The sequence below is a fragment of the Mustela nigripes genome, chromosome 13 (assembly GCF_022355385.1).
Source record: "Mustela nigripes isolate SB6536 chromosome 13, MUSNIG.SB6536, whole genome shotgun sequence".
Taxonomy (NCBI): domain Eukaryota; kingdom Metazoa; phylum Chordata; class Mammalia; order Carnivora; family Mustelidae; genus Mustela; species Mustela nigripes.
In genome coordinates this window covers 21059684-21087644 of record NC_081569.1, presented here as the reverse complement: position 1 = coordinate 21087644, position 27961 = coordinate 21059684, and the positions used below count along the sequence as shown (strand labels likewise).

The 27961-nt window shown below is 47.9% G+C and overlaps 1 protein-coding gene across 2 annotated transcripts in view; it reads left to right on the top strand.

Moving 5' to 3' along the window:
- The window catches only part of OTUD7A (OTU deubiquitinase 7A), a 365100-nt gene extending 344569 nt beyond the window's left edge, over positions 1 to 20531 (top strand). For both annotated transcript variants that reach the window (XM_059371716.1, XM_059371717.1), the window contains 3 exons: positions 16013 to 16127; positions 16309 to 16393; positions 18755 to 20531. In XM_059371716.1, the coding sequence (XP_059227699.1) occupies positions 16013 to 16127; positions 16309 to 16393; positions 18755 to 20209 (1655 nt within the window). In that variant the 3' untranslated portion in view covers positions 20210 to 20531. The remainder of the gene's footprint in view (positions 1 to 16012; positions 16128 to 16308; positions 16394 to 18754) is intronic.
- Positions 20532 to 27961: the final 7430 nt, after the last annotated feature.

Sequence of the window (27961 nt, the reverse complement as noted above, 5' to 3'; positions counted from 1 at the left end):
TGAGAGCATGGCTAGATCCAGGGTCGGAAGTATACACCAAGATCCCAGAGCATCTTGTCCTGGAAGAAAACGAGACACCCTCAGGAGCCACCATGGTGGTGTTAGAAGGATTCCTGGGCTGACTGGGCATGCCCCCCACAGGACAAGAGGGACAGTGAGGATCATAGCTGGGAAGAGAAGAAATATGACCAAGATTCTTCAGTCCACAAATTCATAATGATAGGGAAAGGCTCACTTATCGCCTCTGCAGGGTGCTTGGTGCCACACATAACTTCCAAAACTGGTAAATAGTAGGAAAGGATCAGCCAGAATCCCGCATTCCCTCGTGAACTGGTGAGGGGGTTTTGCTCTGAGTTGAGGTATCCCCATGTGTCATGAAAGGAGAGGCAGCAGCATTGTTGAGGGCTGACTTCATCTGTTGAAATCCTAATCCCTATTCCTCAGGATGTTACTGAATTTGGAGACTGGGCCTTTTGAGAGGTAAAGTGAGGTCCTGGGGGTGAACCCTAATCCACCTGACTGGTGTCCTTCTAAGAAATTAGGACACAGACACACGCAGAGGGAAGGCCACAGGAGGACACAGGGAGGAGACAGCTATCCACAAACCAAGGCGAGAAGCCTCAGAAAGAACCCTCTCTGCTAACACCTTGATCTTAGACTTACATCCTCCAGAACGATGAGAAGATATAGTTCTGTTCTTCAAGTTATGCAGTCTGTGTTGCTTTCTTATAGCAGCACAAGCAAACTAATACAGAATGAGAATACCGAAGTCTTCAAGCCCAAGTGAATGGATGGGTCTAAGCACATATCAGCAAGTGCCGTAAGTGCCTTAAGTACTGCCTCTTGCACAATCCAGTGGACCTGAGCTGCAGGGATGTTCTTGCACAAATGTTCCCTGAGAATGTTGATATGATGGCACAGCATTCCAGGCACCTGTGACTGGCCACCCAGTTAAACGGGCAAACCTGATATAATGAGTATCTGGGGTTGGGTTCCTTCCTTCCCAGGGGCAGGACCCAGTAGCTCCAGGACCTCAGGCATGAGTGCAAGCAAAGCAGAGCCTCACTAGATGACCCGGGCTCATACAGAGAGAGCTGAGAGGCAGCAACTATGAGCTCCAGGGCCAGGTGCCCCAAATTCAGCGACCAGTGTCAGCTGGAGGAGACCCCAAGGCATTGATGGGGTGCTTTGTCATGCTCCCAATGTCTCCTCTTGCCATACAGGATGCCGGAGCAAGGGTAGACAGTCCCAGATTGTGCCCTCGAGTCACGTGGCATCTCGGCTTGGGGAGGGACATGGAAACCGCATTGACACTGCAGCTACCAGTGTGGGTTCAATGTAGGAGGCTCTCAGACTTCAGTGGGGCCAGAAGCTCAGGAGCAAGCAGCCCCGTTTGAGGCAGGTGGGAGAGGAGACTGGGTAGGTCAAGCTCCAGGCCACCTGCTGATCCCCCACTGTCAAGTGTGGTCATCACACAGCCACTGTGGTGCCCTGCCTCACGCAAAGGACACCCTGTGGAGAGTGCCCCCCACCAAGACCTCCCAGCACCCCAGGACCAAAATCCAATAGATACAGTCACCACAGGCTCCAGGGGGCAGTCACCTTGTCCTTGTGTCTCAGGAACAATGTTCTGGGAGCCTCAAAATAAGAAGAAAAAAAAAAGTGTATTCTAGGTTGTGACCTAGACCTTTCTTCCTACCACCACTTCTTCCTCCTGCTTGGGCCAGCATGTCTCATCTGTGTGTGCAAGCTCCTAAAGGCTTAAAAATGCAAGAGGCATTCTTTAAACCTCTCATCTAAGTGTCTTCCCTGTCGAACCTATCTTCTGAAAGAACTCAATACATTTTTTTTTTTAAAGATTTTACTTATTTGAGATAGAGACTGAGAGAGAGAGGGCACCAGTGGAGGGGCAGAGGCAGAGAGAGAAGCAGGCTCCCCACTGAGCAGGGAGCCCCCACCCCGAGATGGGACTCGATCCCAGGACCCCGGGATCATGACCTGAGTCAAAGGTAAATGGTTAACCAACTGAGCCACCCAGGCGCCCTGAACTCACTACTCTCTCAAAGAGCTCTTTCTGCCTCAGCCGGGCTGCTCCCCACCCACCAGTGAGGTCAGCTGCCTCCAAGTGCAAGAGTCTTCCTGTGTCTTGCAGACCAGGGTTGCTCGTGGGGAGAGGCAGGCGCTTGCAGAGGGAAGGCTGGGGGCTGCAGAGATTGGTCAGGTGTGGGCACGATGAAAATACAAGGCTTTTCCAGTCCGTTTTAAGACTTTTAAAATAAAATGATGTATACTTTCTTGGTAGTTTCCATATCCATGCTTCGGAAGACATTAGTCCTTTGCCCGGTGACACCCTGGGCTGTGATCTTTCAGCTTGCAGGGAGGGCCCCCCAGTGGCCGCAGGCATGACACCTGTGGGCTTCCCTGACACCATGTGTTCAAATCACTCTGTAAACTCCTGCTCTGGGCTGGGTCTGCACCCCACAGCCACACCACAACTTGCGGGCACTTCCTGTGTGCAGAGAGTGTTCTTTCCAAGGACAACTATCAGCCACCACCAATGGGGGCCACCACCATTTTCTATCCACACCTGACAGTGGGGGAAACTGAGGAAGGGCGGACAATCCCTGCTCCCCAGGGAGCAGCTGTAGTTGGTGAAGCACTGCTCTGACAGGTCAGACCGTGTGACTTCCAGAAAGGAGAGTTGGCCAAAGAGGGTGGTCTTCAGGGAACGTGCTTCTCCCAGAGAGGGGATATAGCAAGTGGTACCCAAACCAAAGCTTGCTTGGGATAAACCAGCATCTGGCACCTGGTAACTCGGGTCTATTTTTTTTTTTTTTTTCTAAAAAAATCAATATATAAGGTAATCGTTTAAATAATCTTTTCCTCCTAAGTGCAAACAACCTGACAGCCTTTGGAGTATATCCAGGGGCCACAGAGAATACAAGGAGCTCTGCCCTTGTCCCTTCAGGCTTCCTACTCACACTACCCAGAAAGCAGTGTACCACGGTCCCTAAAAATCCCACTGGTCACAGATGGAGGGGGGATGCCAGTGTGAATAAGAACATGGGCAGTGATGCTCACATAACTGTCAGTCGGCTCCAGACAGCTAAGACCAGTGTTAAAGATGATCACACCAGAGTCTGCTGTTCACTTACTGGAAACAGACTCAAAATGGGATATTTGCAGGAAAAAAGTGTTTGCAAAGAGCAGCCTGAAACTTTTTCTCTTGCCACTTAGAAAACAGTATGCCATATTTATAAAAATGAGTCATTTGGGGATTTTATGGAGCCAGAGATACCCCATATAACAGGTCATGAAAGCAGTTTTTAGTTTTGTATTCGATGCACATCTCATAGTTAAATTCAGTGTCAATCCATAGTTCATTATTGCCCAAACCAAATAGAGTCTAAAATTTCCTTTCCCATCTATCTGACAACAGGATTGATCTATTATATACAGCACCATCCCTTGTTAAGTAAAACTTTCTCTTCACATGTTATCAATATGAAGTACCCCATTTAAATGAATTTTATAGCATAATTTTGTAAATATAATAATCTAAAATAAAGTGACTTTGATTCAAAGTCACTTTATCATATTCCAAACAGATTGGCCCATCTGTGAACCTGTCCCAGTATAATAACAGAGAAAATATGGAACAACCCACCTGTTATAGGACATTATAAGAATCAAATAAATTCACTTTATTTCCAAAGCAAGAAGGCTTTGGAAACCAGAAGGTGCCTAAGGAATGCAAATTACATTCATTGTCTTTGCAATTAGCCTCCCTTGACTTTAGCCACTTTCTAAATTTGCAGATTACCACTGAAAGATAAAGCTGGAGGTAGAAGGCAAGAGCACTGCTTTGCCTTCCCCCTGTGGTCTGCAGCCAGCCTCGTTGGACTTTGTGCCATGTTCCTTTGCTGCTCCTCCTAGAGCCCAGAGCCCAGCCCCTGAGGAGGAAGCCTCTGTCTACAAAGGCTCCTCATTATAGAAAAAAAGGAAGAACTGGTGTGGGGAGCATCTAGAATTTTAGCTCAGACCCCTGCACCCCAGGGACTGGGGACTAGACAGGGCTGTTGCTTTAAAATTGGTTCTTGACCCACAAACCCAGCAAAGAGCCACCAGGTAGCCAGGAGCACCAGGAAGGATTTCACGGTCATGGAGTTTTGTCCTTCTGGTTTCCAAAGGGACACCCGCTGTGGTCAGCTTGTGTGGGAAGAACTAGCTGAGGGTCTTTGACCAGTAATCCTGAGGGCCTAGAGAGATGTGAAAGCAGGAATATGCCTTGATGACAGGGCCCCCATCTGATGAGCTCCACAGCAGGCCAGACACCTGGCTTCCCCACCATGCCCTCCATGGCCCATGAGGAGCACTCCCCAAGGAGCACAGCAGTCACCATCTCCCTCGAGTCCTGAATCAGCCCCAGCCTCAAGCAGCATCACGTGCAACCCTCTTCGTCAGGCTGCACTGGGCTTTTTGTGGACCTGCAGGTACTGCGTGTGGTCCTTGGTGTGTGCTGGTGGAACACTGCTCCCCACCAAAACCCCCTCAGAAGAGGGGAGGGAAGCAAAGCATGGCAGTCTTGTCAGTCCTGTCCTCTTGGACATGGGGAGCAAGCTTTTTGGTCGACTAGCATGACAGCATGAGAAGACCCTGGCGCCATGTCTGGTGCGTGCACCAAGGACATGCACCGGGGGCTGAGACTGTCACCACCCACTCTGGGTGTTCAGGAGCCCAGGGGTTGAGTTTCCTTAGCCTGAACATTTCTTTGGCAGTGCAAGTCCCTGAATTCCAGTCTGCATGCTTTCCAGGATTGTTGGAATCCATTCAGGCTGCTGTAAGATAGTATCATAGATCGAGCAGCTTAAACAAAAGAAATGTTACCGCTCACAGTTCTGAGATCGGAAGTGCAAGATCAAGGTGCTAGCAGATCTCCCGTCAGGTGAGGGACCTCCTCCTTGTTTGCAGATGGCTGCCTTCTCTTGTACTCACATGGCAGAGACAGACAGACAGACAGAAAGCACGCTCTCTTGTGTCTGTTCCTACAAGGGTACTAGTCCCAGTTATGGGGGCTCCATCCTCTTGACCCAATCACCTTCCAAAGGCCCCAACTGCAAAAGCCATCACATTAGGAGATAGGTCCCAGTATACGAATTTGAGAGGACACATTCAGTCTATATAGCAAGTTTAGTCCATAGACCACTGACCAAGCCAAAGACCATATCTACATATAAACATTAAAGCTGGAGAAATTGTATTTTCCACCTGTAATCCTGGCTTGGTAACTACCTGGATGATGGGTTAGGACACTTAGTACCTCTCGGTTTCCATTTCCTCTTCTGCAAGGTGGATCCACGGATCATTGGGATCATGTGAGTCAACTCCACGTAGAATGTGCACAGGAAGCCCCAGACTCCTTTATGTTGTTACTGTCTTTCTAGTGCTGTTTGTTTCTGTAGGTGTCATACCTCTAATGTGCCTGCTACCAGTTCCCCTTAAACTTCTTTCAAAAGGAGCAAAGCCCATGCAAAGTAGAAACTCTCCTGGCCTTTTATAGTGCTTATTTCCAGTCTTCCTTGGCTGTCTCTTTCACACAATGATATATGGGTGGGTCAATGGGAGCACCCAGTCCCAGGGTATACAGGAAGGAGGGGCACTGTCTAGAGAGAATTTTAAAACAATAATAAAACCAACTCAAAGTCAGTCGGCTCTGCATCATCACCATGTCCTATAATTCTAAACAATATTTGTGCTAGAAACTCTCCCCACTGGGAAAGGCTATTCCCACTGCCCCACCTGTGGTCTGTCAGTGCCCATACCTACATCTACCTCAACTTGCCTTCCAATAATTCATTTGATTTTCATAAAAATCACAACTTGCCTTCATGGGCACTTAATATGCCAAGTATCTGAACTGTGTAATGATAGAGGCAGTGTGGCCAGGATAGACTAGAAGGGGCAGGCACAGCATGCTGTGCTCACAGTGACCCAGCACCATCTACCATGGGCCTGAACAGGCAACACTAGGGGCAGCCTTCTCCCCAAGATTAGAGAGGCCTTGGTGGTACCACATATGACCAGAGGAAATGGACCATTTCCTGGTAACCTGAGGCCCACTAAGAGAATTCCTTCAGCAGACATTTGTCTGGGGGAAAAGTTCTGCAGGAAAGAAACTTTTACCCCATCAGAAACCAGTGGGCAGGTTGGAGTGTGAGGCTATCCGTGGCTCATCCGCCAGGAACTAGCCCCTTTCCTTGCAGTAGTCAGAGGTAAAGGACTGCCATTGCTTTGTACATCAAGGTTTTGTGAAGCAAATCCTAATAAAGTGGGTCTGATTTTTCCCAGAGGTACAAGAATGCAAACTCCTTGCCCACCCAGGGACTCTACATCAGGCCAACCAGAGACCATTCTCAGACAGAGAACCAAGCTGTGGCTGTGCTGGGAGGTGGGATCAGAAAGAGAAAGGGGACAACAAAGATTGCTTTTTGAAGGGTCCCTGTTCTTTATCAGCCAGATCCTGAACATCTTGAAGCCAGACATGATATGTTATTCATCTTTGTGTGTCTAGCTTCAAGACACCTGAGAAGTATTTAATAAGTGTTGAATAAATAAAGAAAGAATAAGATTAGATGTTCCCAATGTACTAACTTTAGGTAATTCAGAGAAAGGCAGTGTGACATAATAGAAAAAAAAAAAAAAAAACCTGTACATTGTGGAGTAAGACAGACCTACATTTAAATCACAACTTTGACTTTGGCTTGGGCAAGTTATTTATGTACCAGAGCCTTCATTTCCTCTTTTGGAAAATTGGAACAAGAATCCTTTGACTGGTAAAAGAATTGTAAGTAATGAATATAGAGCTCCTGATAACAGTGCCTGGTATTGATTGAGGGTTAGACACAGAGATCAATGGCATAGAATATAGAACCCAGAAATAACACCACACAAATATGCTTAGCTGATTTTTGGCAAAGGAACAAAATCAATTCAATGGAGGATGGAGTGTCTTCTCCACAAATGGTGATAAAGCAATTGGACATCCATAGGCAAAAATATGAACCTGAACCTAAATCTTAATAATACAAAAATTAACTCAAAATGAATCATAGAATAAATATAAAATGTACAACTATAAAACTTCAAAGAAAATATGGGGACCCAGGGATAGCCAAAGAACCCTAAGCCATGACACAAAAGCATGATCCAAAAAATAGGAAAAACTTATGAATTGGACCTCTGTTCTGAAAAAAAAAAAAAAAAACAAATACAAATGAACAAAACAGCAATAATTAAGAGGTGAAAAGACAACAGAGTTGGAGAAACTATTTTAAAACCCCATATCAACAAAGGATTTGTATTGAAAGTATACAATGAACTATCAAGATTCAACAGTAAAAAAAAAAAAAAAAAAAAAAAACCAAAAGTAAAAAAAAAAAAAAAAAAAAAAAATCCAAATGGGAAAAAGCCATGAACAGACATGTCATCGAAAAGGAGGTATAGGTGGCAAATAAGCATATTGAAAGATGTTGAACATTAAAACAACAATACCACAATGAGGGGCGCCTAGGTGGTTCAGTGGGTTAAGCCTGCCTTCGGCTCAGGTCATGATATCGGGGTCCTGGGATCGAGCCCCAAATTGGGCTCTCTTCTCAGCAGGGAGCCTGCTTCCTCCTCTCTGCCTGCCTCTCTGCCTACTTGTGATTTCTCTCTTTGTCAAGTAAATAAATAAAATCTTAAAACACACACACACACACACAAAATGAGCTATCACTCCACACCTATCAGAATGGCAGGTTTTAAATTTTTAAATTTTAAATTTTAAAAATTTAAAAATTTTTAAAAAGCGATGATATCAAATGGTGGAGAGGATGTGGAGAAACCAGATCTCTCACACATTGCTGGTAAGGATGTAAGACTCTGAAAAAACAGTTTGGCAGTTTCTTATGAGACTACACATCACTTACCACATGACCCAGACATAGAAGAAAAAAAAAATTGTATACCAAAGGAATGAAAATTTATGTTCACACAAAAGCATATACACAAATGTTTATAGCAGCTTTATTTGTAATAGCTGGAAACAACCCAAACATCTTTCCTGGGTGAATGATTAAAGAAATTATGGTACATCCATACCATGGAATCCTGCTTGGCAGTACAGAGAAATGAATATGATACATGCAATGACTTGGGTGGCTCTCAAGGGAATTATAGTGAATTTAAAAGGTCAGTCCCAAAAGATGACATACTATATGATACTGGTTACGTAGCATCCTTGAAATGGCCAAACTATAAAGATGGACAACAGATGAGTGCTTCTATTAGCCATAGATCTCCAGAAAACAGAACCAGTAGGATATAAACAGATATATATAAGAAGAGATTTATTTTGGGAATTGGCTCACACACTTCTGGAGGCCAAGAACTCTCACCATCTGCCTGCCATCTGCAAGCCAGAGACCCAGGAATGCCAGTGGTATAATTCAGTTCTGAGATCAAAGACCCAAGAAGTGGGAGCCAATGGTACAATTTCCCATTCGAGTCTGAAGGCGTGAGAACCAGTAGTACCAATGTCCAATGGCAGGGGAAGCTGGACATCTGAGCTCAAGAAAAAAGAGCAAACTCTTCCTTCCTCCGCGTTTTATTCTATCCAAGTCCTGAATGGATTAGATGATGCCTGTTCACACTGGTGAGGATGATCTTTTCTCAATCTACCAATTCAAATCCTAATCTCCTCTAGAAATACCCTAAATATGTTTTACTAGCTATCTGGGCATTCCTTAGCCCAGTCAAGTTGACATAAAAATTCATCCATCACAGTGGTGGACAAGGATAAGGGACAGGCATGAAGTGTTGAAAGGAAGTGGGCGTGTTCATAAAAGGGTGGCACAAGGGACCCTTGTAGGTATGCAACCATTCTGTATCTTGATTGAGGGCATTACACAAATCTACACATGTGATAAAATTTCATAGAACCAAATACACATACACACACACAAGTGAATGCATGGAGAATTTACAATCTGAATTGTAGAGAAAGACAATTGCAGAGAAATGGAGTATACCAGTCTATATCCTGGTTGTGATAATACACTCCAGTTATGCAAGATGTTAGCTTGGAGGCACCTAGGGGTTGGATACACAGCATCTCTGAATTATTTCTTACAACCGCATTTAAATCTACAATCATCTAATGATGAAAAGTTCAACATTCTAAAATGTGGTCTTAAGGTATGATAAATGTGCATTGACTAGGTAGGAATATTAACATCTTAATATCATTTAAAAGCCTAGTCTACCAGTTATCCTAACCTCTTAAAATATGAATTTGGATAATCCATTGTTTTTATGTGTCTTTTCTGAGAAATAGTTTTTGATTTCTCTGATTTGTCTGTCTTTCTAGTTTCATTGGTTTCTGCTCTTTATTATTTCCCTCCTCCCCACCTTTGAATTCAATTTGCTTTTTTTTTTTTTTTTTTAAGATTCTTGAAGCAGAAATTTGGATTACAAATTGGGAAATTTCCTTCTTATCTAATATAAGCATTTTAGTACCATAAATTTTCCCCTGAGTACTGATTAGTTATATCATACAAATTTTGATATATTGTGTTTCCATTTCATTGTGTTCAAACTATTTTTGTAATTTCCCTTGAGACTTCCTCTTTGACCCGTGGATTATTTAGAAGCATGTTGTTTAAGTTCCAAATAGTTGGAGTCCCCAAATATCTTCTGTTGTATGTTTATAGTTTTATTTAGTAATGGTCTGAGAACAAATTTTCTATGATTGCTATTCTTTCAGATTTGCTAAGGCAGGCTAAGAATGTGTTCTATCTTGGTGAATATTTCATGTTCCCTTGAAAATGAATGTGTTCTGATCTAGTTTCATTCTATAAATGTCAATTCTTTCAAGCTCTCTAATGATGTTCAGGTCTTCTGCCTCCTTTCTGATTGCCTATCTACTTATTCTGTCAATTACTAAGAGAAAAATGATGAAGTCTCTAATCATAATGGATTTGTCTGTTTCTCCTTTCATTTTTGTTAGTATTTGCTTTTAGTACTCTGAAGCTCTGTCATTAAGAGCATGCACACATGTAGAACTGTGATGTTTTCTTGGAGAATTGAGCCTATATCATTGCATAATGTTTTTCTATATCTTTGGTAGCATTCTTGGTTCTGGAGTCTACTTCATCTGACATTAATATAGTCACTCTAGCATTTTTATACTTAGTATCTCTTAACCTATCTGTGTCTTTATATTTATTTATTTTTTCCTTTTTTTGTTGTTTTTTTTTTAATTTAAATTCAAGCAGCCAACATAAAGTGCATCATTAGTTTTTGTGTCTATATATATATATATATATTTAAGATTTTATTTATTTATTTGACAGGCAGAGATCACAAGTAGGCAGAGAGGCAGGCCGAGAGAGAGAGGAGGAAGCAGGCTCCCTGCTGAGCAGAGAGCCTAATGCGGGGCTCGATCCCAAGACCCTGAGATCATGACCTGAGCCGAAGGCAGAGGCTTAACCCTCTGAGCCAACCAGGTGCCCCTGTGTCTTTATATTTTAAATGAATTTCCTGTAGTCAGTAGAATTGAGTATTGCTTTTTCTATCCATTCTGACAATTTTGCTTTTTATTTATTTTTTTTTTAAGATTTTACTCATTTATTTGACACAGAGACACAGTAAGAGAGGGAACACAAGCAAGGGGAGAAGCAGGCTTCCTGCTGAGCAGAGAGCCCAATGTGGGGCTCGATCCCAGAACCCTGAGATCATGACCCGAGCCAAAGGCAGATGCTTAATGACTGAGCCACCCAGGTGCCCCCAATTTTGCTTTTTAATTGGTATTTTTTGACCATTTACATTCAATGGTATTAATCATATGGTTGGATAAGTGAGTTTTGGGTTAAACAAATTTATTAATGGCTCCATTTTACCTCCACTATTGACTTACTATGCCTCTATTTTTCATTATTAGCGATTTTCCTAGAGTTTACAATAAACATTTTTAATTAATTAGATTCAATTTTCAAGGAATATTTTACTTCATGTGTTATATAAGCATCTTATGACAGTTTATTCCCAATCCCTCCCTCCCATCTTTTGTGCCATTACTGTCAAGCATTTTACTTTTACATATGCTATAAACACATAATACACTGCTGCTTTCTTTACCTTAGTCTCTTAGAACAATTAAAATGAAGAAAAATGAGTTTTATTTTCATATTCATTTATTTCACTTCTATTACTTTTCATTTTTTATGTAAAATCCAAGTATCTACTGACTGATAGCATATTCCTTCCCTTAAATAATTTCCACTTTCCTTTAATATTTCCTAGTGCAATATATATATACACATTTTTCTCTAGGCAGTTCTATAAGCAATTAATTTTTTTTATTTTTGTTTGAGAAAGCATGTCTCCATGTTTAGAGATATTTTTTCTGGGTATAGAATTATGGATTAGCAGTTTTTTATTTCAGCATGTTAAAGATGTCACTCTATTGTCTTCTGGCTTACCTGTTTTATCATGAATAGTCATGATAGTATTTCTTATCTTTGTTTCTCTGTATGTAATGTGTCATTTTTCTTGCTGCCTTTAAAATTTTGTCTTTGGTTTTCAGCAATTTAAATATACTAACTATAGGGATATTTTTGGTGGTGGTGGTGGTGATATTGTTCTCCTACTTGTTTTTTCTTAGCTTCTTGGATCTATGGCAGTATTTGTCATTCACGGTGGAAATGTTTGTCAGCCATTATTTCTTTAAATATCACTTGTCTTGTGCTCTCTTTCCTTCTGAGATCATACTTGCACAGATCCTAGGCAGTCTGGTATTGCACCACAGCTCTTGGATGTTCTGTTGTGCATCCCACCCCACCCCCTGCCTCCCGCCAACCCTTTTTTTTTCCTCTCTGTGTTTCAATTTGAGTAATTTCTATTGATCCATCTTGATGTTCGTGGATTCTTTGCTCAGTTGTGTAAAGCGTACTGATCAGCCCCTTGAAGTCATTCGTCATCCCTCTTACTGTGCTTTTTCATTTCTAGCATTTCCATTTGATTCTTTTTTTTCTAAGTTTCTCCTCTCTGCTGGAGAGAAATTAATCATCAAGTCTTGCACGGTATCCCCCTTTTCTATTAGAGTATTCAACTTATTAAGCAGTTACTCTGAATTCCACATCTGAGTTTCGATACGTGTGTCATAGCTGAGTCTTTTCTGTCAAATGCTTTGTCTCTTGTCAACATGTTGAGTGGGGGTTTTCTGGTCTTTTATTATACTAGCAGTTTTCCGTTGAAAGCTAGACATCTTGAATAGGACAATAAAGACTGAGGTACATCATTTTGATTCTTGGAATTAAGTGTACTTTACCTTTTGTTATGTCTTTAGCATGGGGCTTACATCAGTCTAGTCAGGACTTGAGGTAGGTTTTGGTTTCATTGCTGCTTTGGTTGCCCTTAGGGCACTCAGCCTTAAAATTTCACTAGTGATATCTTGTGTTTTGCTGGAAGGTTTTTCTTGCAGTCTCCTTCCTGCACCCTTTCGTCAAACTCTGTCCCTCTTCTGCTATTACTTGCAGCTTATTAGCCTGGATATGGAAGTGGGAAGGGTGATGTTTTTGTTATTCTAATTAAGTTTCTGTCTTAGGCTGGTATTGTGTTTCTAGATCTTAGAAAGGGAGTGAACTTCCCCAGCAGTTTTGGCCTCAGCATGTAGTCCCTGCCCCTTGGGGGGGGGGGGTGTTTTGTTTTGTTTTGTTTCCTCCTTCCACCTCAAGCATTACTGGGGAAAGACCCCAGGGCCCTAAGGCCAACAGTGTTTACTGCCCTGCCTTCACAACTTAAGCTTTTGTTCTTTAGTATAGATAGAGGAGCAAGATCTATAAAGGACACTTCTCAGAACTCTTGCCAATCTTTTTGTGAGCACCAGGTTGGGTCCCACGGAAAGGGGTCTACAAGTACATTTGAATTTCCCTTATAGCCCCCAGGGTTCTAAATATTCTTTCACTAGGCTACATTCTTCCTTTACCAATTTATAAACAATTTTAGCTGAATTCTTTTTACCAGAGTCCAGCTGAGTCTGCTCCAGTGAGAGTCATGTCCATTTCTCCTTGTGTGCACCCATCTGTTCTTAGACTTGGAGATAGTTGGTTGTCCTGTGACTTCCACTCTCTACTGGGTTAAAGGAAAGTTGTGTATCTGCAGTTTGTCTAGCTTGTTGTTGTTGTAATGATAGTGCCACACTCTTCTGGAAACAGAAGCCAGAAGTGTCCATTCATTTTTGGAAAATAAGTACTGAAAATATGTCCAGGCAGGTTTGAGATAGTGTCTGTATGTTTTCAGGTTAAACAGGAGATCCATTTCAGGGGGAAAAAAAAAACCAATTTGCCGGCTTATTTTGAAAAGCATTTGCTATTCCTGACATTGCTACCAGAGGGCAAGTCGCCCATCGCTACATATCTCACAGGGTGAGGCCAGGTTTCCAATTGGGAAAAGTGAATGTGTAAAGTGGGAGGCAGAGGCATCCAAAGCAGCTAATGCTTGCAGGGAGGGCCTGTTCTCAAGGCCTTCCCGGCCTGTGCAGCTATGCGTTGGTCTCTCAGTCCCTCTGGCCCTCGCCCTCACCCACATGCCACAGTTGTACCCTCTGCAGAGAAGAAAGATGCCTTTCATTGCAAGCACTCATGTCCCTAGAGCCTCTCTGAGTACCTGGTCCTCACCCTACTAACATTTATGCTGAGAGGTGCCCAAGACCCCGCTAAGTGGTCAGCTTCTAGCAACTTCGGGTGAGTCCAACCTTCTGCTCAGCAGGGCGCAACCCAGGGAGTCAGTTCCAATCCAAAGACTGAGGATAATAATTCCCAGGAGCCCCGTGGTAGGGAGTTGAGGCTGAGGGGCATATGGATCTGTACTACGTTAGTTGGTTTATCTGAAACAAATAAACCAAAATCATAGGGAGAGAAGTTTGGTTCTCATACAAACAAAGTCTAAAACGGGTGTTCCTGATTGGCAAGTAGATCTTCTCTAAGTGCGGGAGGCAGAAGCTCACCCCTGCCATCTCCTAGCACCACCCTTTTCAACATATAGGAGGATGGGGAGGGGTGTGGGGATAAGGCCGTCCACACCTAACCACACTGCCCAGCACCTCCCACAGTGCTTCTGCTCTCATGCCATCGGTACAGCCAAGCACCTGTTAAGTGCTGGGGGCTGGGAAGTGTAGCCATGGCTGGGTGGACACCCCCCCGCAGCACCCCTCCCCCGGGAAGGGAATGCACAGCCAGACCCAAATTGCCTAAGTTGTACTGCAGTAACTACTTCCAACAGGTTATTGCTCTAGGAAAATACTTTCCAGATTTGTATGATTTTAAAAGTCACAGAAGATGCTTAATTAAAATATAACCCTTCGTTCCTTTTCCTGGGCATTCTGGTTTGGCCATCTGCCTGGGGGCCTGGAATCGGTGCCTTTATCAAGCACCCCAGAGAGCTATGCTGCCCTAGCGAGTGTGTACAGAAGGATCCATTGCCGTCCCCACCTCCTCCCAGTGGATGGGAAGCCAGGCCAACTCTCTCTCTCTGATTCCTGTTGAGTTGTGGCACTGTGGGAAAGGCTTCTGGTCATGGCCAGAGGGAGGCAGGTCCTGAAGCAGCCCTGCATGCAGCCCTCCCTGAGTGTGACTACCCAGCCACTCAGTCCTGGGAGGGGCAGTCTGTGGGTCATGGCCATGTCAAGGCAGAACCCAGCCGCCTATGGCGGGGGCAGACCAAGCCTCCCTGGGCGGACCAAACCAGAGCACAGTACTGCCTGTCCCCAGCCACTTTAAGCAGAAACACCCCCACCCTCCACCCCCAGCAAAACAGTGTTTCCTTTATCTGGGAGTGGAGCGTTATTTGTGCTCCTATTTTCTCTCAGCATCACTGGAGGGCAGCAGTGAGTCAGTGTTTGCAGTTTTTTATTAGAAAGTCAACTCTTAATAGTATTCAGTCATAGATTTTATTTACTTATTTGCTTTTTTTTGTTCTTTCCGTGACACCCTTGCCATGAATCATGGGAAATGACACCAGGCTCATGGCCACGGGGTGGCGAGGGGCAGGAGGAGGGAGCGGCAGAGTGAGGAGGCGGAGGTAGGGTAAACCCAGGGGAGGAGCAAGCTGTTTAAGCTGTTCTCTTGTTCTCACTGGGCGCTGGGTCCCACAGCAGCTCAGAAGCTTCTAGCAGATCCAGGCAAACCCTGTGAACACCCCACTCCGCCCCAGCCTTTCTGAGATGGGCCAAGACTTTCCCCAGGTGGGCGTTTCACTCCGGAGCGTTTGTGATGAATGGATCCCTGGGTGCGGGCCAGTCTGTCCTCGCTGCAGTTTCCGCCTACACGTTACTTCCTCAGAAGCCTCCCTAACCCGCCCTAAGAGGCTTGCCATAGCTCCCCGACCCCGGAGTCTGCGGTTCACTCTGCAGGGTACTTGTCACCACCTGAGATTATGAGATTTTTTGGTTACCTGGGAGCGCCTCATGGGAGCTCCCCTCCCCGCTCCCCCCCCCCCAGCTAATACAGAATTATTGAATGAGTTCACAAATGAGCAGATTGGCGGGCAGCCCTTCCTTGCCTAATTTGTACACTGTGAGGTGACCAAGAGCCCGGCTTGGGTCCTTCCTCCGAAATAACAGAAACAGCAATAGGTTTTGAGGGTTTTTTTTTTTTTTTTTTTGTCTGCAGCCCAACCGCGGTACCTCCCTTCTGACCCAAATCGTTAGCAGAGCCCCGGTGAGGTGTCCAACTTCTCTTCCACGCCCACAATAAATATGAAGTATTTTAAACTCTCCGTAGTGGTTTTGACACCTGTGCTCTTAACGCTCCTGCTGGCACAGATGGTCTGTGTTCGTCTCCACTCGGTTTCCTTAATTAAGGAGACACCTGGCCTTGGAACTCCCTTTTCTGGCCTCCCTGGGGGTTGCTGGGGCCTGGAGCCTCTCAGCCCGCCCGTGGGCCACCTGGCACCGCGTCTCTCTCTTCTGTTCCAGCCGTGATCCCCCTGACGGATTCGGAGCACAAGCTGCTGCCTCTGCACTTTGCCGTGGACCCCGGGAAGGACTGGGAGTGGGGGAAGGACGACAACGATAACGCCCGGCTGGCCCAGTGAGCCCTTCCCCCGCGCCCCTCCCCCAACGCCCCGAAGGGCGGCAGGCGCCCGGTTTCCCGGCGTGGGCTGGGCCGCCGGTGCTCCTCCCGAGACAGCTGGCGTGCCCGGGGGCGGGGTGCGTGCGGGCGAGCGCGGGCCCGCTGGGGCGCGTTTCAGTCGGTCTTCTTCTTTCACCAGCCTGATCCTGTCGCTAGAAGCCAAGCTGAACCTTCTGCACAGCTACATGAATGTGACGTGGATCCGGATCCCCTCGGAGACCCGGGTGAGCCTGGCATGTGCCCGGCCCCGACCAGCTGGTTGGGTCCTGGCCGCTCACTCGCCGCCGGCGCGGGCGGGGGGCGCAGCCTGCAAACGCTGGCCCGGGCCTGGTCTCCCCAGCGCCCGCCCGGCCGCCCCCACCCATCCTGCCTGGCTCCGGCGAGAGAGGCTCGGGTTTAGCGGGAGCGTGTGTGCCCGCGTGCTTGTGTGTCGTACGTAGGCGCGCGCTCCGGCTAGGGAGGTGGTTGGTGGGGATTTTTTTTTTTTTTTTTGGGTCCCTTTATTTTCTCCAGAAGGAGAGGAATAAACACACCCACTCAGAAAACAAACCGTAGGCAAGTCACAACACAAAACTATCTCTGCCGAGATCGGAACACGATGTGCTGCAGCGGAGCAGAATTAATTATAAACTGTGTGTGGGTCCTTGGAAAAGTCAGAGAACTGGGAGCGCCATTCCTCAGCGCCCCCTCCTTCTCTCCGCCTTCTCGATCCTCTGGGAGGGCAGTGAGAAGAGGAGCTGCCCGCCCCCACAGGGCTCCTCCCCCAGGGAGAGTCTGTTCTGTCCCCGCTTCGAGATGCTAAGGATTCACTTTGAATGTCTGATTGATGTTTTTGTTATCTCAGTAGTGAACCCTCAGTGAAAGGGATTTGTATTACATTAAAAAAAAAAAAAAAGTCCCCCTTAGATATCAGTATACTTGGCCAATGGCCATGAAGTGGGGCTCATAAGCAATATTAAAAGGGCGATTGGAGGAAGGCAGTAGGGCGGTGCCTGGCACAGAGTCGGTAGCCAGGCTATGCCAGGCCCTGCTCAGGATGTTTTCATACATCAGCCTTTACTTTTATTTAATCTTCGTAAGACTCCTGGAGGCAGGTACTGATACCCATTATACTGAGGACACAAAGGGACAACTTGTGACAGCCTGGCTCCAGAGTCCAGCCTCTTAACCTCCACAGTGACCTGTCAACTGCCTGGATGATGCCCGTGTTGCTGGGGGTGTTCTTTCCTAGCACACACATATGGTGTGAAGACAGCAACTCTAGATCTAGAACCGGGAGGCTCTTGGTCTGGGACACAGGTCAGCATTGCAATGAGCAGGACCCCCTGCCAAGACATGGCGGCCCCCATGTCAGATTTAGGGCCTGGCAACAACCCTTCCACCCTGAGGACATTTCAGCCAGGGCTCCTTCTTCACTGAGCTCCCACCAATGGCCACTGCCAGCACCAAGCACAGCCCCTTTCCTGGGCTAAACCCCTGAGCTTCTGCTCTTCTGTGTCACTGAGAAACCATTTTGAGACCTCTACCTCCTTCCAGACCCAGGACAGGGTGGGAAGAGGAAGAAAGGAATTTCAGACTGGGAGGTGGTGAGGACTGGCTCCTGCTTGCTTCTGAGGACTTGGTTGCAGGAGGTCTCTTGGACCCCTCTCTTGGACTTGCTTGGGGGAGGGAGAAAACAACAATAAAATGACAGAACAATGGGGCCTTCTCCCAGGATCTTCCCCTAGAGGCCAGGAAAAGCCCATTTCCGGGTGAGCACCAGCTCCAGCCTCTCAGCCTCTAGTAGGTTCCTGCTGTTCACCCGATGACGCTGTGGGAATTCTCTCTCCTCCCTCATGAAGGAGCCTCCACAAGGCAGCAGTAGGTTGCACTCACTGCCTTTCTCAGGCTCTCCACCTCCCTCATGGTCCTCCAGGTGCCCACACTGGCCTTGCCCTCCTTACTGGCTGACCAGGAGCCTTGTCCAAGGTGTTCACAGTGATGCTTCCTCCTCACACCCTAGGAGACCTTTTTCTGGGAGTGCATCTTTCCTGCTAAGTGCAGGTCCTGCTTCAGAATCCTCAGTTTAAGACTGCATTGTCTGTCTGTGGAAAGGAAACCCTAGAGTAAAATGGTCATCCTTGGAACTAAGGGCATATTTGTTCCAATGTGAGGGCAAGAGGTCTACCCCTACCTGGAATGAATAGGTGAGACACCCTTTCTAGGAGAGACACCTACAGATGCGGGTGAAGTGTGATCCTTTCCAGAAGACCTCTCGCTCTAGAGGACAGCTGGGACCTGTGTCTGGTCATACACCAGCCTCACCAGGGCTAGAAGGGCAGAATTTGGGCATGGTAATTCTAAAATGTGAGGCTCTGGAACTCAGAGCCAGGTGGGTATCTTCATTTTGCCCAAACTCCCCGCCTCGGCGTTCCAGGCTACCAGGAACCCGAGCTCACCAAAAGGCATCCTGGATTGGGGCAGTGGGATCCCAAGGCCCCACCTTAGCAGACCGGGAGCCAGGGTGGTCTGCCTTTGTTGGTCCCACGTGAGGATGGCTCTTATCTAAACAACTTCCTTCTTTCCCTGACCCTCTCCCGCTACAGGCCCCTCTGGCACAACCGGAATCCCCAACAGCCTCCGTGGGGGAGGACGTGCAGTCCCTGGCCGACTCCCTGGACTCGGATCGGGACTCGGTGTGCAGCAATTCCAACAGCAATAATGGCAAGAACGGCAAGGACAAGGAGAAGGAGAAGCAGCGCAAAGAGAAGGACAAGACCCGCGCGGACTCCGTGGCCAACAAGCTGGGTAGCTTCAGCAAGACGCTGGGCATCAAGCTAAAGAAAAACATGGGCGGCTTGGGCGGCCTGGTGCACGGCAAGATGGGCCGCGCTAACTCCACCAACGGTAAGAACGGCGACGCACCGGAGCGCGGCAAGGAGAAGAAGGCCAAGTCGCGCAAGGGCAGCAAGGAGGAGTCTGGCGCGTCGGCGAGCACGTCGCCATCGGAGAAGACCACGCCGTCGCCCACGGACAAGGCGGCCGGAGCGTCCCCGGCAGAAAAGGGCGGCGGGCTGCGGGGCGACTCCTGGAAGTACAGCACGGACGTGAAGCTGAGCCTCAACATCCTACGCGCCGCCATGCAGGGCGAGCGCAAGTTCATCTTCGCCGGCCTGCTGCTCACCAGCCACCGGCACCAGTTCCACGAGGAGATGATAGGCTACTACCTGACCAGCGCGCAGGAGCGCTTCAGCGCCGAGCAGGAGCAGCGACGCCGCGACGCCGCCGCCGCAGCCGCCGCAGCCGCGGCTGCCGCCGCCGCCTCCACGGCCAAGCGGCCGCCGCGCAGGCCAGAGACCGAGGGCGCGCCGGGTCCCGAGCGCGCGTCGCCGGGCCCGCCGGCCGGGCCGCCCACGCAGCTGGTGCTCAAGCTCAAGGAGCGCCCGAGCCCCGGGCCGGCGGCGGGCACGCGGGCAGCGCGGGCGGCGGCGGGCGGCGCGGCCTCCCCGAGCCTCGGCGGGGGCGCGCGGCGCGCGGGCGCCAGCGGACAGCTCTCCGGCCGCAGCCCGCCGGCACCAGCGCGCCAGAGCGTCATCCACGTGCAGGCGGCGGGCGCGCGGGACGACGCGTGCGCGCCGGCCGTGGGCGCGCTGCGGCCGTGCGCCACGTACCCGCAGCAGAACCGCTCGCTGTCGTCGCAGAGCTACAGCCCGGCGCGCGCCGCCGCCCTGCGTACCGTCAACACGGTCGAGTCGCTGGCGCGCGCCGTCCCGGGCGCCCTGCCCAGCGCGGCAGGGGCGGCCGGCACCGCCGAGCACAAGTCGCAGACCTACACCAACGGCTTCGGCGCCGCGCGCGACGGCCTGGAGTTCGCCGACGCCGACGCGCCGGCCGCTCGCTCGAACGGTGAGTGCGGCCGCGGCGGCCCGGGGCTGGCGCAGCGGCGCTGCCAGCGCGAGAACTGCGCGTTCTACGGGCGCGCCGAGACCGAGCACTACTGCTCGTACTGCTACCGCGAGGAGCTGCGGCGGCGGCGCGAGGCGCGCGGGGCGCGGCCCTGAGGGCGGCGCGCGCGCCAGCTTTTACCATAAAGGATTCCTTTTCCATTCTGTCGGTGTCTTTTTTACATGCCCTGGTCCACCGGAAGGCCGGCGACTCCTCGGTCAGTGCTGTGTACGTGTTTGGTCCAACGTTCCTAATGGTGCCTGAACCTACACTGACGCCACTCAGGTAGTAGACGGATAGGAAACAAGTCATACTGTTGGAAGTGGGTGTGCTAGCTAGCATCTGCCTCGTACCTGTGGAAACTCAATAGCCATTGCAAGAGTATTTTTGTTCCTCAATAAGAGAAATAAAGAAATTTGCAGCCCTTTGTTTTTAGAAGGGAGTGTTTTACCTTTTTTTTTGCCTTTTTTTTTTCCCGCCCCCGCCCTACCCCAGCCCAGCGACTGACCTCGTCCACGTAGCGATTACACGTGTGCGGTCGGTACCACCCAGGGTTTAGAAGCAAACCCGCAGCCCGGGACTGCAGCAGGGGCTGTGCTGCGGGGTCGCACCTGCTTCCCCTCCCCGAGTCCCGGGAGGACAGGGGGCAGGGGGCAGGGTGCCGCCTGCTCACGCGGTCTAATGGTCGCGGGGGCCCTTTAGGAATACACCGCTCCATCGCATAAGCAAAACCTCCTTCCACGCTCCCCTCTCCCCCAAAAAACAACCCCTGGCTCGAGCAACATTCACACTGCCATCAAAGTCACAGGCGTCCTAGGGTGGGCACCGGACAACCTACCTCGCAGGGCGCAGGGAGGTGTAGTCATGGCTCCCGGTGCCGGGCAGCTCAGGTGACAGGAGCTTTCCAAAGACACCTTGGGTCCAAAAAGCAAGATTCCTAACTCACTATTTGGAATTGCCCATGTTTGAGCAAAGATGACAGCCTGCTCACATCGCTCCTTTGAAGACACTTCCACAGTGAACTATCGCCAGAGGGCCCCTAGGAAGTGATTAGGGGTGCCCCAGGAGAGAGGCGAGGTCACTGTGTAAGCCCCCACACTAAGCTACTTTGAAACCCGGCCTGTGCCCTTTTCCAAGGGGAAGAGGCTGAGGGCAGCCAGGAAGGAAGCCCATCCCCACCTCCACCTGCATCTGTCTGGGTCCAGCCAGGTAAAGGGGCGCCACTCCCATTGGGGTCCCCTCTGCAGGGTAGGGTAACCCTGCCTGTGGCTCCCTAACACATTGAGGGGGCAGCCCCATCCCTGAGCCGTCCCTTTTTTGGTGCCTCCCACATTTCTTGAGAAAAAAAAAAAAAAAATGTGTCCTTAGCTACCCTATTTTGAGCAGCAATATGCAGCCTCTTCCTTCCAAGATTACCTCTGGAGAATCCCGTTCTTGGCCAAGGACACTGAGGAGTTAAATCTGCCTCACTAAGGAGAGATCTTGTTTCCAAGAAATACGGATAAGATGGGTAAAATCCTCACTAGCAAAAGAATACTTTAAAACCTGCAGGAGCCTTAGAATAGCTTCTAATAATCCTAAGAAAGAGAGGAGATAGCACCCAGCTTTACTGTGGGTGTATCCTCAGAAAATGCAGGAGGTAGACCATCTCTTCATTGGAGCCAGCTTCTCCTTCTCCAGAAAGGATGCTTTTCCCTCTGACATAAAGAGCAGCAAAAAAATAAATAAATAAATAAATAAAATAAAAAACAAAAAAAAAAGTTTTTTTTTTACTTGTTTGAAGAATTATAGTAATTTGAGTATCTCCTGTGAGTAATTCCTTTTTGTTTTTAATTATTCCACAGCATGTGGAGTTTTCAGTAAGTTATTCAAGTTTTGCATAAGTGGTTCCTTACCTAAATCAAAATTATTTATTAAATAGAATCTTTAAGAAATTTTTTGGAAGTTTTACTTTTCACGCCGAATAATACTTTCAATGTGTGGTGATTACTAACATCCATGTCCCTCATATTACTGGGATTTCTTTTGTTACTCAGAAAAAAAAAAAGAGTAGTTTTTTAAAAATCTCTCATCGAGAGGGTTTGTGGCAGCTTTTTGGACTGATTCTTTGTGTCATGCTGAGCAACTGCTTTGACATCCAAAGCTGTGAGGTCACAGGAAGTATTGCATCATGTGTAGACACCAACTATGGCTCTCGCCCCGCCCCTCACTCTTAGAAGGTTGAGACAGCCAACATTGAAAATGCTTAATTGTGCGTTCTGAAACCAAACTCATGTGCACAAGAAGTCAAAAAGGCATAAAGTAAATTTGCTTGTTTTTTTAATTTTCTAATGTTAAAACAGCCAGCCAGAAATTTCCCACACTGGCTATGCAAATATTTTATCTTTCTCATGCCAGATTGAAAGAAAAAAAAAAGGTGGGGGCGGGGTGCAAGCTGAGAATTAACATGGTCCATTGTAAGACCAGAGAAAAACCTTTGAAACCAGGCAGTATAATCCGTAGGTATTATTTTTTTTTGAATGGTGACATGTTCTATCTCGAGTTTCAAAGTCCCCTCCACCCCACCACACCCATAGATGTGCCATGAATAAAAGCCTAAGATCCAGCTACCAGCCACCATGGTGGCTTCCCCAGCCATGTGGAAGGTCACGAGGTGGCTCAGCTTGCCAGGGTGCCTGTGGGGGCTTGTCCACATTGTTTACAAAAAGCTGTTTCCTTTTGTGAAAGATCTGGATCCCTTCCTCTAAATAGTATTGACACAGTGAGAGAATCTACCATTACATTAAACTTTCTAGTCCAGTATACCAGGAACATCCCATGTCATTCAAAAGAGCTCTTTAGACCTGGTCCCCGGCCAGAGTTCCCTCAAACCAAATTAGTCTGTCAGGCTGAGAAGTAACTATTAGAAACGGCTGTGTTGTTTACATGTGGGCCAAGAAGTCTTCTAATATCCTTCTGTGACATAGGGACCCCTTGTGGATCAGGGAAAGGTTAAGTGGATTATAGACACTGGAGAAAAGGAAGAAAGCCAGTCTTGATTCTAGAAAGGCTGAGAACCCCACCTGAACACACATTCTGGACCTGGAGTGCATGGCAGACCCTGCCTGTGAATGGCCTTCTTGTCTGATGTGGCCATACTTCCCTTTCCGGGAAGGTCAGATGTCTCTAAGTGATAGCATGTTTCCAGAAGGATTCTAGATACTTCTGAACCCCAGTGGATGTTGTTTGAGTAATTTGCTTCACATTTCCTGCACATGCGATACCTGGGTATATATTTTTTAAATAATGTATTGTTAAAGGAAGGTGTTTTTAAGTGTATTCTGTTTGTAGACTTTATGCTATGTTACGTTGAAATTTTACAAGCCAAGTTTAAACTGTACTATAGAAATTATTTTTATATTATTTTCAGAATATGCCGCAGAGCAATATTTTGCGCCCTTACATTGTCACAGGGTTGTCCCCTTGGAAGGGTAACTGTAAGTGGGAAGGGGCTCCACACTGTGAGCTCTTGGGTAGAAGTGCTTTTTGCTATTTGCTCACATCCCCTCTGAAAGTGGGAATATGTAAATGTTTTCTTTTTTTATTGGAAGCTTGATTTTTTTTGGGGGGGGGGGGGGTTCTGTCCATGGATTTGGATACTGCACCTTTCCTCTTAAATGAATACTTTATACTCACAAAGTTACTGCAGACTTTCTCTTACCTGTTACCACCCAGTGACTCAAGTGGAGTTCTGAAAAGTTTGGATCTGCTACTTTAGAATTTTAATACTTTCCAAAATGATTCATTAGCTCTAGCAGCTTACCATCAGGAATTTGGTGACGGGAGATAAAAGGTTTCTCCACACCCCCAGTGCACATGGTTCTCACCCCCTCCCTTAGCATCCACAAGCTTATTTTGCAAACCACTCTACTTTGCACCGATAAACTTAACCTATCAAAATTTATTTCACATTAGTTAGGGGGGAGAAAAAAGGGCTGTACTTATCGGTGGTAGGAAATTTGTGCGAGGGGGAAAAAAAAGCTTTGCCAAACCCATGTGTGTGTTAAGTTCCATCTCTGCGAGTCTTTCATGTTTACTTACAAGACCTGGAGTAAAAGCTGAAGCATGTTTGGGGTTTCTTTCTTTATAACACGATTCCTTTCTCCTCATTGTGGTGTGGACTTTACAAAATAAGTTCCTCCAGTGTTGTTTTTTTTTCTTTTTCCCTTTTCTTTCTCTCAATGCTTCTAATAAATAAGACAAAAATGCGTTTCCGTGGCTGAGTGAGCCCCGCCTTGCCAGACTTCGGCCACTGTGGCATCACCCTGTGGGTTGCTGAGGTGGCCTCTGCTCTGGCTAGAGTCTGGTTCTGCTTTCACCCGAGGGCAGACACACCGTGCAAAGCCCCAGAGGTGGCTGGCACTCCCGGACACCAGAGAGAAGGCACCCCCTTCCCGAAAGCCTTAAAGTGGTGGCTCTCTGGAGACCCTGTGCACCACCTCCCCATTCAGTCCTGACTATCAACCGTTTCCTACTCACACTGCCCCACTTGGGTGTGGCTCTCCAGGGTAGAAGGGGGGGTGCTCAATTACATCCTTTCATCCCCGACTACCTGCATCCCTCCCCACATCTACTCTGCAGCACTGGTTCTGCCGGCACAGAGCATGTTTCTGACAGTGCTGTCTGTGGACGCGGGGGTGGGTCCAGGATAGCTGCTCCTAGAAAGACCTGCAGGGCATGCATGGTGGGGACCCCCCCACTCCCCTCAAGAAGCCCCCCCACCCCCCAGGCTGCATGGAGCACCTCCAGGGTGTAGCGTTTTGGAATATCGGTACTTCGGCTCCAAGCAGGGTTCAGAATGGCCTGTTGGCAGTTACATAGTCAGCCCCAAAAGCAGTCCTTCTGGGACCACACCACCTCCAGCAGAGAAGAGGGAGGCTGAGGCCCTGCATGCACCCTCCAAAATGACTGGCATTTGTGGGCTCTGCAATAGGGATATGCTTTACTCCAAGGGGCCAACTTAACCCATAACCCCAAGGACAGCACAGAAGCCCTTCTCACCAAACAGTCCTCACCATGTCACTGTTTCTATTCCATTCTGCAAAGTAGTTGGTTGAAATTTGCATTTTCACTGTTCAATTCTTGCAAAACAAAGGAGTCCCGCCAGCCTCAGTTGTGTACATACAGAAGGATACCCATGGCTTACGCTTTTTTATTCACCAAGAGAGCACCTTAGTACATACATGTGTGAACAAACATATGTGTATGTGTGTATACATATATACACACATATATATAACCAGTTCTTTACAAGGTGAAGAGTAACAGTTGATTTTAAGGGTAGAGGCTGAATCAACTCAAGACCAAAGCAATCCATTAATTTAACGAGGACAAGTTAGTAAAACCAGCTGTTTCACAGTATTGACAGACAGTGGAGGATGACTCTCAGTGAAGAAACAGCCAAGTCCTTACAAAGACCATTCCCACTCCAGCACTTCTCTGACCTGCTCCTCCTCCTTGTTAGCTGCTCCACTGCAGCAACATGGGCCTGCCTCAGGGCCTTTGCACATGCTGTTCCTCCTTGCACATGGAATGTTCTCTGCCGCCCCCCAACTCCAAGCCACCTGCCTCACCCTTAATTACCTGCCAGTCTTTGCTCCAATGTCACTTTCAAGGAGGCTTTCCCCGATTTATTGCAAAGGACAACACATCTCACCCTCCCTGCCACCTCCCTGTGCATTGTCTGTGTGTTTCTTACCATTTGAGTGCTGCACGTATGAATTATTCACTCACTTTACGTCCTCCCTCCAACCTCCCATAGAATGTAAGCTCCATGTGGGCAGGAATTTCTGTTTGTTTGCTCACTGCTATATTCCTGGTGCCTACAACAGTGCCTGACAACTATTAGGCACTGGATAAATATTTGTAGAAGAAAAGAAATGAAATGAGTTATTTGATAACTATGAAGCCTAGTAATACCCGTTTCAACCTTTATCAAATCCATAGTCCACTACTGTCCCCCAAGTGGGGAAAATTTTAGCTGATAAAGCAGCACGGCTGCTCCAGCCGGTGGTCTGTGATGCCAGATAGGACAGTGAGCATATCAACCCAGTCATGGCAAGTTTCTTCATGTCTCTGTGAAGGCCTGCCTGGTGGCCCTCCCCCACAGCTATGAGACCCCACTGTCTACAGAAAGCTCTCTGGAACAAGCTACAGCAGGGGCAGTTTCCCTACAGGGCGCCTCTCACTGTCAGGCACACTGTGATGGACCTCCACGATGTCATTGTGGGCCTCGACCATTTTAGGGAGTCCCTTATAATCAGCCCTGTGGGCACTGTTCTTCCACAGTGTCTCCAGGGAGGCTGGCATTCCTTCCTGTAACAAACTCAGGGGGCAGCGGATGACCCAGCCCAGGGAAGGAAGTCAGACTGACCACTAGAAAGACCCATCCTCCTGTCACCAAAAGCAGGCCTGCAAAGGAAGAGGAGCTTATCACACAGAATAATGGGGGCCGGCATGGGTAACTGGACTGACAAGGGAGCAGCAGGGGCAGAGAACCACGGCCCCTCCAGTTCTCCCCCCACCCCCGTCACTGGCGGGCATGTGCTGGAGGGACAGAGCCTTGACACCTCAGAGCCAAACAACACACACCTCCTTGGCCCTGGCCCCCCTCCCAGAGCAGGAGGCTCTCAAGTGCAGTCAGGCAACCTCACTCACCCGCAGGGGAGGGATGCTTCCTCCTCTGAACTGCCCACCCCTGCAGGATGACTTTCACAACTACCTAACGTTGGTGTTTACTTCCAGGTCCTTTGGCCAAATGTGTTTTCCTCTAAGAGTTGTTGGCAAAATACTGTTATAAGCTTCTTATAGGACCTTTGTCCTACTGTAGCCTAGGTAAAAGGCTTTGTCCTTCTCTTGAACCCCCTTCCATGTTTTTTGCTGTCATTTCTCTGGGTGCCATATCTTAGGGTGCCTCATGGTGGGGATGTGAGGTCCCCTTCATAACAGTCCCTCTGCACCTGCCGGGCAGACACTCAGTGGGCCCACACATGGGTGACCCTTTGCTTAAATTGCCAAATAAACAGCGTCCCTTTCATTGCTGCCCTAACAAGCTGGGGGCACACTCCTGCCAGTGGGAGGCTTTCCCAGGGCTGCCCCCTTCGTCCACTCCAACCTTTCTCCAGGGGCAGGTGCCCTGAGGTCTGCCAAAGTTCTTCCTGCACATTCTTCCCGCTGGCATGGAATGAGATCCAAACACCTGATTTGGAATTACAGTCTGGCAGGCAGACATGGGGCGACTTGTCTCCACTAACTTATGACCAAAACTAGTAACACAACCATGATCATGGAGATCCACCATGGCCCGGAGCCTCAGGAGAAAGGCATACTCCACCTCTGACAGAGCCGGTCACCGTTGGACACAGGAGGGAAGCCTGGGTCCTCGGCCACGCCCACAGAGGGGCTACTAGAGGTGCAGGGAGGCTGGCCTGAATCTGCTCACAGCCTTGCCGCAGAGCCTGAACCCTGTTCACCATCATCTTTGATTAAGTTGGTCTTGTTTTAACCGAGGGCTGTTGAAGTGTAATTGCTTTGTTCCTTCAAACATGCATTTGGCTATGGGAGTCAGTGAATGTTATCTCTCTGTTTCTGTTCCTTTTTTTTTTTTCCACTTATTTGACCCATTTTGGAATGAAATACATTGCTTTGTTTCCCCGATTTACTCGATTCCTGTGGACGAGAGAGAATATGGAGGCAAAAACGGATCATAAATCCCGTTACTTTGACCACTTTTACCCAGAGCCCTTGTCTACCTGGGAGCGTTCATTCTAATCCAATGCAAATATTCTTTTCCACCCGGTCCATTCTTGGAGAAGGAACCCATTCTAAGA